This window comes from Chiloscyllium plagiosum, unplaced genomic scaffold (assembly GCF_037043375.1).
Source record: "Chiloscyllium plagiosum isolate Xiang-an unplaced genomic scaffold, Cpla_swu_hap1 HiC_scaffold_24, whole genome shotgun sequence".
Lineage (NCBI taxonomy): Eukaryota > Metazoa > Chordata > Chondrichthyes > Orectolobiformes > Hemiscylliidae > Chiloscyllium > Chiloscyllium plagiosum.
In genome coordinates, this window is record NW_028270162.1 from 62,289,403 (window position 1) to 62,305,433 (window position 16,031).

At 40.5% G+C, this 16,031-nt stretch overlaps 1 protein-coding gene across 3 annotated transcripts in view; it reads left to right on the plus strand.

The window, feature by feature from the left end:
- Positions 1-16,031, plus strand: part of LOC122562879 (breakpoint cluster region protein) — a 487,786-nt gene that overhangs the window by 325,320 nt on the left and 146,435 nt on the right. For all 3 annotated transcript variants that reach the window (XR_015761290.1, XM_043716188.2, XM_043716189.2), the window contains exons 10-13: positions 1,187-1,355; positions 8,003-8,122; positions 10,068-10,143; positions 12,059-12,163. Coding sequence is in view for 2 of the 3 variants with exons in the window: in XM_043716188.2 (XP_043572123.2) it covers positions 1,187-1,355; positions 8,003-8,122; positions 10,068-10,143; positions 12,059-12,163 (470 nt within the window). In the remaining variant the exon portion in view is untranslated. The remainder of the gene's footprint in view (positions 1-1,186; positions 1,356-8,002; positions 8,123-10,067; positions 10,144-12,058; positions 12,164-16,031) is intronic.

Genomic DNA, 16,031 nt, shown 5'->3' on the forward strand with positions numbered 1-16,031 from the left:
TGCTTGGCACCACATCCACAAACATTCACTACCTCCACCATCAATATTCAATGATAGCAGTATATATCATCTACAAAATACACTGTAGAAATTCACCAAGGCTCCTTAGACAGCACGTTCCAAACTCTCAACTACTACTGTTGAAGAGGATAAGGGCAGTAGATACATGGAAACATCATCTGTAATCTTGCCTCCAAGCCACTCGTCATCCTGGATTGGAAATTTCATTGCCATTTCTTTAGTGTCACTGGGTGAAAAGTCTGGAACTTCCTCCCGGATGACACTGTGTGCAAACCTAAACTGAATGGACTTCAGTGGTTCAAGAAAGCGGTTCACCCCCACCTTCTCAAGGGCAACTGGGAATAGGCAAAAAATGCTGGCCCAGCCAGCGATGCCTATACCCTATTAATAAATAAAGGGAGATGATGGTATAGCAGTATCCAGGTAAGGTTCTGGAGATCCAGGTTCAAATCCTGCCCTGGCATGTGGTGCAATTTGAATTTGAAGAAAACAATCTGATGTTTAATGAGAAAAAGAGTCTAATGTTGACCATGTCATTTGTTGTAAAAACCCATTGGTTCACTAATACCCTTTAGGGAAGGAAAATGCTATCCTTACCTGATCTGGCATACATGTGACCATAATATGTGGTAGACTCTTAACTGCTTTCTGGGCAATGAACGCTGGCTTAGCAAGCAAAGCCCACATCTGTGAATGAATTTGAAATGTTTGTGGTGCAGAATGTGGGATGTCAGGAGATATACCTTTCCTACAGTTCAGTTCAAGAGTTCAAGATCCGTGAAAGAAAATTAGAGTTTGAACCATTACTAACGAGTGATACTAAATCAGCACGTTCAAGTTCATCTGAATCCATCAAAGCAAGTGTAGTAGACAGACAAGACCAGGGATTTGAAAAATTGCATATGTACTTGCAGAATTACAATGAAGAGTTTTGAACCTGAGCTACCTTTTTTCTGGTACCTGAAGACAACAGTGAGTACCTCTGTGTTATTAATTGAGAAATATCAGCAAATAAGCAATGACATTCTCATAGTAGCAGTAACTCCACAATCATCCACCCAGAGTTGAAGGGTACCAAGGTAACCAATCTGCAAAAAGATGTGCTATGTTCGATCTCTCTTTCATCAGTGATCTTGGAATTACTAATACTATTTTTCTCTCTTAGCAAAAACCAACAATATGACTGTAAGTGGTACATTCCTCTCGCTGATCTGAGTTTCCAAAATTTGGATGAGTCAGACAACACTCCAACCATTCCACTGGTACCAGATGAAGAATTGGATACCATGAAAATAAAGATCTCTCAAATCAAGAATGAAATTCAGAGAGAAAAGGTAATGTGAAAACATACTTTCCCTCTCTGATAAACTTTCTCGTTTTCTGACATTTACCCCCCAATATTTATGGGCTGGGAGCAGCAACATTTCTCAGTGACTGAGAAACTGAGAAATGCCAGGAAGACCAAAGTATAGCAGCTTTTCACAACAGTTCATATGAAAAGCATTTTACTTTATTTTCCCTCTGTCTCTTCTCTCTACCAACTCCCCCACCTGGCCCAAAAACAAACCTGTTAGCAACAGTTAGTTTGAATGCAGTGATGTGCATGCAAATAGGGAAAAGGTAGTATAGGGTAATAGAACTAATGCAGGCATAATGGGTTAACTGACACCCTTCTGCATTGTAACAATTCTGTTAGGCAGCGATGAGGGAGAGATCATGTTGGTTGGGGAGTGATGGTTTTTGATCTTTGGTATGGTGTAATGTGACAAAGTTTGCTTGATGGGCCAGGTTTATTCTGGTTTATAAAACTTGAAAAATGCTTAACTTCGATAGACCTGGTAGATCTTGCCTCCCTCAGTTGCCAGAATTCTGGAGCCCTGCAACCATTAATTTTAAATGGCTCATAGGATCTGTGGAATGGAGCTTGATTGAAATGTTTTTATCAATGACATCCCTCACTAAAGACCACCTGATGAAGAGCAGAGCTCCGAAAGCTAGTGCTTCCAGTTAAACCTGTTGGACTATAACCTGGTATTGTGTGTTTCTTAACTCACTGAAGACAGTAACACTGATAGCTTCCCCTGCCTGCCACTGCCAAACCTTTGCAATTAAAAGAGATTTTTCTGTTTTGACAGTATCGACTTGATAAACTATGATCTCTTTACCTTAATTAGTTTGCAGTTTTGAATTAGTTATTATACTCTTTCTCTTTCTCTCCCCCTCCCTCTCTCACTCACTTGCACACGGAAGTGTACATGCACACACACACACGCATATATAAATGTATGAGATGAATCATTTTATTCAAGATATTTGTTTATTTGCAGATATATTCTGTTTGTTCAAACAACACACAAATTGCAGTCAAAGTCAGCCAATGTGGTATTTTATAAATTACAGCTTTTGGAATAAAACCAACCTGATTCCAAGTTAAAACTCTGCGACAGATTCTGAACAAAGCCTCACACCTACAACTCAGTGTCTGACCTGAGATGTCACCTTTTGTATATTCCTATCACTCTGTCTGAGTATCATGACAGCACAGCACTGACGTTGACTTTATAGACACTTTATATACCATCCACACCCTTGTATTATCTGACACTCCACTCACACCAGTTGTATGATCTTTTGATCTCTCTGTGCCTATTAACTGTATCTTTGTCCTGCTCTCTCACTGCATCTGGTGAAGGAGCAGCGCTCTGAAAGCTCATATCATTTCAAATAAACTTATTTGACTATAATCTGTTGTCGTGTGACTTCTGACTTTGTCTCCCCAGTCCAACGCCGGCACCTCCACCTTACTGAATGGTGCAGTGGACTTGATGGGACCTATGGCCTACTTCTGATCCTACATCTTATGGTCTTATCCAAAAAATTACACTAGTTAATGTGTGACTATATGCTGTGTTTTATTCTTGAGATAAAGGCAAATTGGTATTGTGCAGGAGATTAAAATAATAAAAACATCTCTTATAATTATATGTCTGGGAATAACCTCCAAATAATGATATGTCTCATGAAAACCATAGATAAGCAAACATGAATACCATGTAGATTATATGGTGCAGAGAATACTTTGCACAATGTTGAATTTGCAAATGACAAAAACATGAATGGCAGACCATTTCTGTAAATGTTTCAAATGTGAGAAGGGAAGGAACCTAAGAGGGAACTTTTTCACACAAAGTGTGGTGCATATATGGAATGAGATGCCAGAGAAAGTGGTGGAGGCTGGTATAATTACAACATTTGAAAGACATCTGGATTGGTACATTAATAGGAAGGTTTAGAGGGATATGGGCCAAGTGCTGGCAATTGGGCCTAGATTAATTTAGGATATCTGGTCGCATGGACAAGTGGCATGACTCTGTGAGGCATTCTTCCTCCAGGCGTCGGATGGTTAGGGTTTGGCGATCCCACCACCCTGTGGCTGAGCACTTCAACTCCCCCTCCCATTCCACCAAGGACATGTAGGTCCTGGGCCTCCTCCATTGCCAAACCCTAACCACCCGATGCATGCAGGATGAACACCTCATCTTCCACCTTGGGACACTGCAGCCACACGGGATTAATGTAGATTTCACCAGTTTTCTCATTCCCCTCCCCCCACCTTATTCCAGTCCCAAGCCTCCAACTCGGCATTGCCCTCTTGACCTGTCCATAGTCTTTCCCTTCTATCCGCTCCACCCTCCTTTCCGACCTATCACCTTCTCCCCACCTTCAACTATCTATTGCATTCCCAGCTACTTCCACCCAGCCCCACGCCCTCCCATTTATTTCTCAGCTACCTCCGGCCCACAAGCCTCATTCCTGATGAAGGTGTTATGCCCGAAACGTTGACTCTCCTGCTCCTCAGATGCTCCCTGACCTGCTGTGCTTTTCCAACACCACACTCTCGAAACTATCAGCCATTTGACGTATTACTCTCCCTTTCTTGATAAAGGGAGAGTAATCAAGTAATTGAGGATGAAATCACATCAGCTATCAGAGAAGACATAATGAGAGGTAAGCAGGCAATAATTACAGTATGAGGTAGAATTAAGAAATAGGAAATTATTTAAGACTATTGAGTGCATTATGTAAAGGCCCTCTGACAGCAGGTATGAAATTATAAAATATGTAAATGTAGAGATTAGACAAACATGTGGTAGAAGCTGCCTGGTTTATTGAGGGAAATTTTAGCTTCCATAAAGTGTTGATAAACTGATTAGGACATGTCAGAAATATGGTACATTTCTTGAAAGTGGTCAAAATAGTGTTTTGTAACAAAATGTCTGAGAACTAATAAGGAGTGTGTCAACTCACATCTCTGACTGGCTAGATTAGATTAGATTAGATTACTTACAGTGTGGAAATAGGCCCTTCGGCCCAACAAGTCCACACCGCCCCGCCGAAGCGCAACCCACCCATACCCCTACATTTACCCCTTACCTAACACTACGGGCAATTTAGCATGACCAGTTCACCTGAACTGCACATCTTTGGACTGTGGGAGGAAACCGGAGCACCCAGAGGAAACCCACGCAGACACGGGGAGAATGTGCAAACTCTACACAGTCAGTCGCCTGAGTCGGGAATTGAACCCAGGTCTCTGGCGCTGTGAGGCAGCAGTGCTAACCACTGTGCCACCGTGCCGCCTAGGTTGAGAGAACCACTAATGGCCCAGGTTGAGAGAAGTAAGTTCCTCCTCATTTCCTTACCTAATCCCTTTGACAATTATTTTAAATATGTCCTCTAATTACTGTTCCACTACCAATGGAAAGACATTCCCTTTATTTGCTCTTGTAAAATATGTCCTGCATTAAGTTCCACTTGTCAGCAGCCCATGCCCTGGTCACCTGCATTTAAAAAAAAGTTCTGGATGCAGAATATACTAGTGAGGCTGTCATTTAATGTGTGTAATTTAGTTTCCTTGAGTATGTGACGCTGTATTTAATTATTCAACCTCTAGTAGATTTCAACTTCCTGTGTTCGAATACGTCAAATTAAAATTGACATCCCGGTATTTAAATACTTTTGAGGCCTAGTCCTCTACAGTGTCTTTCAGCCTGGGTGGCAATGACCTAATTATGTTGTTGCCAAAATATTAATCCAGAGACCCGGTAATTTCTGGAGACCTGGATAAAAATTGAATTCAGTAAAAAATCTTGAATGAAGAGTCTAATGATGACCACGATACTATTGTTGATTGTTGGAAAAGCCCATCTGGTTCACTAATATCCTTCAAGAGAAGGAAACTGGTCTGGCCTACATGTGACTCCAGACCGACAGCAAAGTGGTTGAGTATTAACTCTGGGCATTTCGGGATGGGCAATAAATGCAGACCTAGCCAGCAATACCCACATCTATAAAATGAAAAGAGTCTCTCCTGCCAACATGTGTATTCCTCTGACCCTGCATTTTTTGAATGCTGTTGTCCCATTGTTGGTAGCTTGGTATCACACTCTAGAATTCCTTCCCTGAACCTACCCACATCTTTGCTTTCAAACCCCTTAGGAAAATTCTCATCTTTAATCCAGTTCTTTAATACAGCTTTTGTTCATCCTTTCTAATATTACTTCGGTTCCCACTGTTTATTTTTATTTGGTTATGTTTTTACCCCCGTGTTTTGTTCTGTTAAAGCTGTTATTTAAATGAGCTATTAATATGGAAGAATGGTTTACATGGTTACAGGGAGTTCCGGCCTTCCACTAAAAATGGAAGCTGAGATCCTACTTATTTGCTGCAAGGTCCAAATGTACATGAGTAGGGCAAGTACAATCCATTTTTCAGTGACAAAAAGCCCAAAGCAGCACTTAATTTATGAACAATTTTAAACTGACTCAAGGGTTTTAATTTTATTGGATGACCAAAAATTAAGGTCTGATACAATTTAAGGGGTTTAAAGATTTAAATAATTTCGATATGCTGTATCACAGGCAATTTGTGACTCTACTTCCTGTCGTCTCAACTTCAAGACATCATGTGAAGCTGTATTTGGATTAATTTATCTTAAGTTTCCCACTCAACTTTTCATCTTTAGAAGTTATTTTAAATATTAGAGCAATCTAATATGCGATGTCAAACACAGGCTTATGGAATTATATGTAGTATCTGTTAATTTCATTTGATTTAGACCTTGGATTTTCAAACAAACTATATTTTTAAAAAGGTTTGTAGAATGAGCAACGTTATTCTGACCCTTCTCCCGATCATTGTAACAATGGATATGTCATACGACACTTTCAGAAAAGATTGAACAATTAATGTTTATTTCAAGCACAATTTCACTGTGTTAGAATTTACTGATGGGAAGATGAAAGGTCATATGGACTCCTTCCCTTTTAGGATACTTTGCAGTTTATAGTAGCTGTTTGTATTAAAACTTATAGATTGGCCTACATAATGTATCATAGACATGCCTATGACTCAATGAATAATCAGTTCTCCATCATGTGAAAGGTAGGGTTATTGGAAGGAAGCTCAAAGGTAAAAGTCAAGGTGTGTTTCTATTGAAACCTTTGGGAAGTGGGAGACTCAATCCATTCTGCATAATTTTTGTTGGGCAGAGAAGCAATTTGCACATTTAATTAAGACAAGGAGAGATTGTCACAAAAATAAATGCCTATATTGTTGTAAAATGTTAATGATTATTATTATGGGATAATAGTGAATCTAGTGATATCGGGAGGGAGGTTGAATGGTGAGGTGCAATTCCGGCATGGCAGGCTTCCTATTAATGTCATGAGCTCAAGGTGTTGAGCCTTTAGCTTGGTAACGAATAAATGTTTGTTTTTAAATATTTTCATTCTTTCAACAATTTTTTTTATTCAACTTTTTTATTCCAGCTCCCCAATCCCCACCAATTCCATAGACCTGGACCTGTAGCCCCAGCCTCCCTATCTCCATTTGACCAACAGCTCAGCTTCCAGCCCTATGAGCTGAAAATGTGTTGCTGGAAAAGCGCAGCAGGTAAGGCAGCATCCAGGGAACAGGAGAACCGATGTTTCAGGCATAAGCCCTTCTTCAGGCTTATGCCCGAAACGTCGATTCTCCTGTTCCCTGGATGCTGCCTGACCTGCTGCGCTTTTTCAGCAACACATTTTCAGCTCTGATCTCCAGCATCTGCAGACCTCACTTTCTCCAGCCCTATGAGACCTAGCCACATTGTCCAACCTTGTCCCCTGCTGCAAAGCTGAGGAACAACAGGTGTGATAAGGGTGAGAGATTTAAATAGAAGTTTAAACAGAGATTTTGGTGCCAGGAGCACAGATTGTGAGCAGTGCCAGGCCTGTAAAAGGTAGAGTGACATGAGGCAAACCTAAAGAATGAGAATGGGTTTATGATTAAAACCAGAAGTGCACCAATGACACTGAAGGAAAGGGAGGGTCTTGTAAGCAGAAACGGAAAGGTGGAGATGGAAGAACTTGTGTGGATATTGGAGGTAACTGGTGGAGGAGGATTGGGATTGTGAGCAGAGACAGAGGAGGGAGGGTGGAATGCCAGCAGAATTCGGACCATCTCTAAATAAATCAACACAATTGTGTATATAGATACAGGCCAATCACCTCAAATATCCATGCTGACAGATTCAGGGATGACTATCAGGATGAACTTACCCAGGTTATTTTTGGAGAAACACAACTTCCAGGTTTCTGTTGCACCTCTGTGCCAAACCTCGCAATATTCACTATTGGAAGCTCAGATTCTCAGCTGTTATTTCTAAATATCCTATGGAGTATCTAGAACAATGATTAATACCTATAATTACTAATTTCAGGGGACAGGGAGACATCATTAGCTCAATGATTTGAATATATCATATTGTGTCCCAGACTCATGCAACATAGTTATTGATAAACTGTGTGAAGAGTTAGTTTCAGTTGAAATGGAGTTTTTTCTATCTACGTTGTTTGAATATTGAGAAAGGAAATATTCATTGAAATATAAACTTGAAACTCTTAAAGTACTAACTTCAATATTGTCTTTTTTTGTTCAGAAAGCCAATAAAGGCAGCAAAGTGATTGAACGGCTGAAAAAGAAACTATCAGAACAGGAATCTCTGTTACTGCTGATGTCTCCAAACATGGCTTTCAGAGTACATAACAGGCATGGCAAGGTAATTATCACCCTATTCATTCACTGGGATTGTGTATTTCAAACTTGTTTTCTACAAAGGCTGGGACATCCTAAGAATGTCAAATAATTTTGAGTGAGAATTAAAATAGTACATTCTACGCAGCGTGTGTCACATTAATTAGATTAGATTACTTTACAGTGTGGAAACAGGCCCTTCGGCCCAACAAGTCCACACCGACCCGCCGAAGCGTAACCCAACCATACCCCTACATTTACCCCTTACCTAACACTACGGGCAATTTAGCATGGCCAATTCACCTGACCTGCACATCTTTGGACTGTGGGAGGAAACCGGAGCACCCGGAGGAAACCCACGCAGACACGGGGAGAACGTGCAAACTCCACACAGTCAGTCGCCTGAGGCGGGAATTGAACCCGGATCTCTGGCGCTGCGAGGCAGCAGTGCTAACCACTGTGCCACCGTGCCGCCCATAAATCCAAGTATAAAGATTACTTAATTTTCATCTTTGGGACTGAAGCACCAGGCCTTCACCACAACATTATATATGAATACAGAAACTCAACATGGCAGGCACAGCCTAAGTCTCCTTACTCCAAGGCTCTACTTACTACAGTCTGATGTCTCAAAAGGGTCAAATTTCAGTATCATAGTGTTGGAGGTAATGTTTAGCAAGTATAGAGTATTGGCTAATGGGCAGGAAACTGGGTATTAGGGGTTCATTTTCAGATTGGCAACCTGTAACCAGTGTGGGTTTCCACAGCAATCAGTGCTGGGATTGCAACTGTTTACATTGTATATTAATGACTTGGAGGAAGGAGGTGAATGTCCTGTAGCCAAATTTGCAGGTGACATAAAAATATGTAGAAAGGCAAATTGCAAAGAGTGTACAGTTTATAGAGATATATTAAGTGGGCATAAAATTGGCAAATGGAATATAATGTGGGAAAATGTAAAATTTTTCAAGTTGGAAAAGTTGGAGAACAAAAGTGGAGAAAAAGTGCAGAAAGCTACAACACATCAAGCATAGAAAGCTAGCAAACAGGTACAGAGGAGGTAATCAGGAAAGCTATTAGAATATTGCCCGATATCAGGGGGGATTGGGAATAAGAGTTGGGAAGTCTTCCTTTAACTGGACAAGGTGCTGGCGAAACCACATATGAAATAATTTAAGCAATTTTGGTCCCCTTAAGGAAAGATATAATTTCATTGGAGGCAGTTGAGAGAAGGTATGGAGGGATTTTATGAACACAGGCTAAACAGGTTGGCACTCTACTAACTGGAGCTGAGAAGACTGAGAGGTGATTTTGTTGAAACATATAGAATTCTTAAGGGGCTTGATGGGAAATGCTGAGAGGATGTTTCCCCTCCTAGGAGAGCCTAGCACTAGAGGACATTGTCTCGGACTAAAGGGCTGCCTGTTTAAGACTGAAATAAAGAGGAATTTCTTCTTGTAGAGGGTTGTGAATCTTTGGAACTCCTTGCTATAAAGAGCTGAGGGGGCAGAGTCCTTCTGTATATTTAAGGCTGAGGTAGATTCTTGATCAGTAGCGAAATCAAGGGTTAGTGAGACAACACAGGAAAGTGGGTGTGAGGAATGTTGAATCAGCCATGATCTTGCTGAATGGCGGTGCAGGCTCGAGGAACTGAATGATTTCCTCCTGTTTGTATTTATTATGGTCTTAAATTTAATACAGACAGCTGATATGATATAGATCAGGAAAGAACGTGGAGAGAAAATCAGAATAAATCTCATCAATTCACCAAATCTTTATTTTGTATTTCTCCCCCACTTCTGTTTCTGAGATAACGGTTTAGGTTTGTATCTGAGTAACGATGCTAAATTTTGATTTTGTAAGACTGTTGTCAGATCTATGTTTTATACATATGAAATGGAGAATTTGTACTACTAATTTTATGGTGACTTTTGGAAATTTGCACATTGTAAGATATCCTCTATCTGTAGAGCTATGTATTCCTGATATCATCAGATTATGAGAGGGCTGAATGGAGAGAAATCATCCGTGAGCAGCAAAAGAAATGTAAGTAATTTTATTTCATTTATATTAAAAATTTGGACAGGGTCTGCAAACCTGCAACACAAGGTTTCCTAGAGTTTGCACATAAAATACCTGCAGTGTCGCACTAAAATGTTGTGGTAGATTCGGTCGTTGTCAGAGTTAAATTTTTTTAAATTTATGATATTACTATGCCAGACTCATTCATAAAGGATTATTTCAATACTGCACACATTTTTCTCAACCAACAGCTTAAAATGTCTGAATGTGAATGAGTTAGTTATACAAAAGTAAACTCATCAACTATGACTTTAGACATGGCATGTTCACATGTTGTGAGAGGATGACTTCCTGCTGTATCTGCTGTGTTAGAGTGGTATTCTATTCTGATGTTAACTTTATTTCTCTCTGCACGATATTGCCTGGCCTGGGTACTTCTAACACTTCCTGTTGTCAGTTCAGACTTCTAGCACTTTGCATGAGGCTATAATTCTATTTAGTTTGTACCAAAGCAGGTTTAAGAGTGTGATGCTGGAAAAGCACAGCAGGTCAGGCAGCATCCAAGGAGCAGGAGAATTGACGTTTCGGGCGTAAGTCCTTTAGGAAGCCCTGATGAAAGGGCTTTTGCCAGAAAAGTCGATTCTCCTGCTCCTCAGATGTTGCTTGACCTGCTGTGATTTTTCAGCACCACACTCTCGACTCTGATCTCCAGCATCTGCAGTCCTCATTTTTTCTCAAGGCAGGCTTGAGCTCCGTGCTCCGAAAGCTACTGTGCTTCCAATTAAACCTGTTGGACTATAACCTGGTGTTGTGTGATTTTTAACTCCATATCTGGACCATGAAATGTATAAAATATTGGGATGTGCTCGGAGGCTAAGAAAAGGCTCACAGCTGACAGCCGTGCTGTCAGATGTCTCTCTTTCCCCGGAGCTCCAGTTTCTTTGTACAATAAGCTCAGAGATTGAATTCCAATTCTGGCTCCGAGACTGGTGATTTTCCCCACAACAGGCTCAAGATAGTATATCTAATTGAAGAGATGGGCAAATCAGAGGGTCTTTCACATGCACATTCTCAATTCTTTCTCTCTCTCTCTCTCTCACTCACTCACTCACTCACTCACTCACTCACTCACTCACACTCTCTCTCTCTCTCTCTCTCTCTCTCTCTCTCTCTCTCTCTCTCTCTCTCACACACACTCTCTCTCACACACTCTCTCACTCTCTCTCTCTCTCTCTCACACACACTCTCTCTCTCACACTCTCACTCACACTCTCACTCACTCATTCAGTTCCTCTGTTTCTCTCTGCACTATGCTCCACTCTCTACCCTTAGTTTTCTCAGTTCCATTCTCCCTATTCCTGTTCCCTTCACTCACTTCCTTTCTGACCTCCCTCTTCTCACTCACCATTCCTTCCCTCCCCCCTCCTCCTTGTTCCCCTTTTCAACTTTTGCTCCCCTCTCATTCATGCTCGTGCTGTCCCTTTCTCTCTCTGCTTTCTCTTGTCCTTTATTCATTCCTCTTTCTCTCTAGTCTTACTCGCTATTATTGTCACCGTCTTAGTTGAAGCTGCAGCCCAAGTGACTGTTGAGACCTGTAGCAGGAAATAATTAAGAAATTAAAAATAGAATTATAACTGATGTTCAAAAGATTTCTTGTGGACAGGAAGTATTTTCATGCTCATCAAAATGAAATGATTCAGTTCTCTAAACTTCCAGAATGCTGCTTAATCCCTTCCTATCCAGGCATTTAAGTATTTTTGAACCCTCTTACATTGTCTTTTTCAGTGGTGTTTGCTATTTTAAGTTTGTGAATTTTATCAATATTGTATCATACAATGCCTTTAAAAATAAAACAAAATAAAAATACTCGCTTGCTTTCCAAGTCCTACTGGTAATCATGCATTTTCAGTTCAGTGGCTAAAATATGTTTTCTTTTCAGGTTTTAAGAGTTTTTCACTCACTTCTGTTGAACTACAGATGCTCACAAATTCATGTGTGAAGCTGCAAACCGTTCACAACATTCCATTAACTATCAATAAAGAAGGTAAGAAACAAAATGTGTTTTTATGATATTTTGAGCGTGGCTCTGAACTAGATATTTCCGAATGATTTGTCATATTTTCCCCTAAAAAATATTTTGCAGAACAGAAAACAGCCTATTGAGCCCACCAGTTTACATTTAGGTTTTATGTTCCATACAAATCTCCTTCTATCCTCGGTCCTAATCCAGATACTTAAAACCAAAAGTCTGAACCTGACACTTAAATGTAGTATTGAGGAAGTGCTGCATTGACGGGCAGTATCATCTTTCAGATGAGACTCAAGTGAATTCGTAATTAATGCTCACCCTCCAGTTTAAATTGAAAACAATGAGTCAAAAGCAGTTGTGAGGGAATCTGACATTGCTACATACCATGCTGAGGGAGAAACTGTGAATGATTATGGTTGCGATGCTGCGCTGGAAGATGGAAGGAAGGAGTCTGAGAACTGCACCTATCAGAGTGTGGCAAAGGACCTGTGTGGTATGCTTAAAAAAAACATGAAAAGTTTGGTGTGCTATGCAAAAACATGACCACTGGACTGTATGTGTGGCATGAAAATGAGCCCATAGTACAGTTTTTTTAAAATTGTCATGTGAGAATAATAGGAAGCTAGATAATTGTTGTCAGTAGATGGCGAGCACTCAATCAAAGCTGGTTTGGTACAATTTTTAGATGTTTAGGAGATCAGAATGCAGGATGGGGGTAGATAAAGAAGTGTAGAGGAAATAAATCATTAGTGGGTTGGTCTATAGGCTCCGTAACAGTAATCACAACATAGGAAGTAGCAGACAAAAAGAAATATTATGTGCTTAAGATAAAGGAACAGTAATAATCATGGCAGTAGTAAGTTCAGGATGTAGCTCTGTTCGCTGAGTTGGAAGGCTCATTTCCAGCCGTGTCATCACCCTACTAGGCAACATTTTCAGTGGGCCTCCAGGCAATAATTCCTGCTTTCTATTTATATGTTTGGGTTTCTTTGAGTTGGTGATGTCATTTCCTGTGGTGATGTCATTTCCTGTTCTTTTTCTCAGCGGGTGGTAGATGGTGTCAACTAGTTTGTTGATAGAGTTCCGGTTTGAATGCCATGCTTCCAGGAATTCTCGTGCGTAACTCTGTTTGGCTTGTCCTAGGATGGATGTGTTGTCCCAGTCAAAGTGGTGTCCTTCCTCATCCGTATGTAAGGATACTAATGAGAGAGGGTTATGTCATTGTGTGGCTATTTGATGTTCATATATCCTGGTGGCTAGTTTTCTGCCTGTTTGTCCAATACTTAGAGTCCTTGCACGATATTTTGTAAATAACACTAGTTTTGCTTGTTGTCTGTATAGGGTCTTTTAAGTTCATTAGCTGCTGTTTTGGCGTGTTGGTGGGTTTGTGGGCTACCATGATACCATGTAGTAAGTTCAATCAGAGGTTCGTAAAATGTTTTCGAGAGGTTCTTAAGAGCAACATGCTCTAGAATTGACCAGAGTGCAGGATATACTAAACTTGATATTTCGTAATGTAACAAGTAAAGCCACCTCTAGGTAGCAGCAATCATAATATGGTTGAATTTTACATCAATTGAAAGGGTGAAAAGTAGGTCTAAGACTAGCATATTAAACTAAAATACAGGCAACTTGTGGGTATGAAAGCTGAACTAGTTGAAGAGACCTGGCGCATAGGAGGTGACAACCTAGTGATGTTGTCATTAGACTGGTAAACCAGAGAGCCAGCTTATGTTCTGGAGACATGGGTATAAATCCCAGCGGAGTAGGTGGTGGACTTTAAATTCAATAAAAGTTTGGAATTAAAAGTTTAATGACAACCATGAAACCATTTTGTTGTAAAAACCATTGTCATAAAAACCCATCAAAACTCAAATATCTTTTAAGAAATGAGACTGTTTTCCTCGCTTGGTCTTGCCTGCATGTGATTTTAAGGCATAATGGTTAATTTTTTATTGTTTTGTGAAAGAGCCTAGAAGCCATTCAACTGGATCATGTTATTTACCAGGCCAGACCCCCTCAAAACATTTCAAGAAAGTAGCCTGGCTCCTAACTTTGCTAGTTATTTTAAGCAGGAAATATTCCAGGAATGAGTCGCTTGGTCCAGCCACTTGGTTTTAAATAAAACAGAATTTATTTGCAATGAAGCAAACAAGAGAGAATAGAATAGTGAATAATTTAACCTCTCCGAAAATCCAGCAGATTATCTCAATTTAATGATGCTATTTCAAATACTGCAACAATCTCCATAAACATCCCTTGGCACAAAAGGTAAAATCAAACACAGGGTCTTACAGGAGAAAAGTCAGAGAGAGAGGATCAGCATGGATCTGCTTTTTTTGAGTTCTGCAACTTTACAACACTACTGACTGCTTTCAGTGAATAGCCAGAATGACAAAAAACAAATCAAACCAAAGATAAGCTGAGCTGGGAGAACTGGCCACTCCCCTTTCATTGTACAATAGTTTGTAAAAAAAAAGAAAGCCTTTTTCATGAGGCAGTATCTGTTAGCTATAATCAAACTGGCCCTAAAACCCTTCAAACTCATAGACTTTTCGGAACCTATGTTTTTTCGACTTTCTGAAGAAAAAACCAAGGGCAACATAACCTTGTTAAAGGAGCAGCATCATCACAATCAACCACTGGATTGAAACAGGACATACCACCTGCCACCAAAAATGCTAGCGGCTAACATAAAGCTGTCAACCCTGCAAAGTCCTCTTTACTAGGATTTGGGTGCTAGTGCTAGCTGTCACGTGATCTAATCAAGGAACAATCTGACATAGTCATACTCTGAATTACACCTTACATGCCCCAAACAACACCATAACCATCCCTGGGTATATCCTGTCCCACTAGCAGGAAAGACCCAGCAAAGGTAGCAGTCTGCAGTCAGGAGAGAGTTACCCTACGATTCCTCAACATTGACTCTCGCAGCAAGAAGTCAAACATTAGGCAAGGAGACTTCCTGCCGATCACCACGTAATGCTTTTCTGTGTTGGCTGATGAAAAAGTATTCCTCTATGTTGAACACAACTTGGAGGAAGCACTGAGGATGGCAAGGGCACAGAATGTACTCTGGTGGGGGACTTCAATATCTACCACTAAGTATAGATCAGAAACGTCACTACTGATGGAGCTGTTTGAGTCCTAAAGGACAGAGCTGTCAATCTGGTTCTTCGGCTGGTGGTGAGGAAACCAACAAGCGAAACACATACTTGACCTTTTCTCACCAGTCTCCCCACTGCAGATGCATCTGTCCATGATAGTATCACTAAGAGCGACATTGTATAGTCATTGTAGACACGAAATCCTACCTTCACTTTGTGTTATGTTATGTGGCATTATTACTATCCTAAATGAGATGGACTTTAAACAGATCTTGCAACTCAAGACTGGGCATCCATGAGGTGCTGTGGGCCATCAGCATCAGTAGAATTCAGCACAATGTTGTGTGCTAAAACGCTTGTTCCTATGCTGTACTGTTCTACGTTCTAATCCTTCAATACAATCTTTACGTTCATAGTCTGGTATATTTAAAGGGAGGTGATGGCCTAGTAGTATTATCCCTAGACTATTAATGCTGAAACTTAGCTAATGTTCTGGGGACCCTTGTTCAAATTTTGCCACAGCAGATGCTAAAATTTGAATTCAATGTATGTAAAAAAAATCTTGAATTAAGAATCCCCTAATGATCGTGAAACCATTTACCAATTGAGAGGAAGGACCATCTGGCTCACTAATGTTCTTCAGGGAAGGAAATCTGCCATCCTCACCTGGTCTTGTCTACAGAGCCATAGCAATGTGGTTGACTGTCAACTGCCCTCTGAAATGGCTTACTAAGTCACTCAGTTCAAGGGCAGCTGTGGACGGGCAATAAATG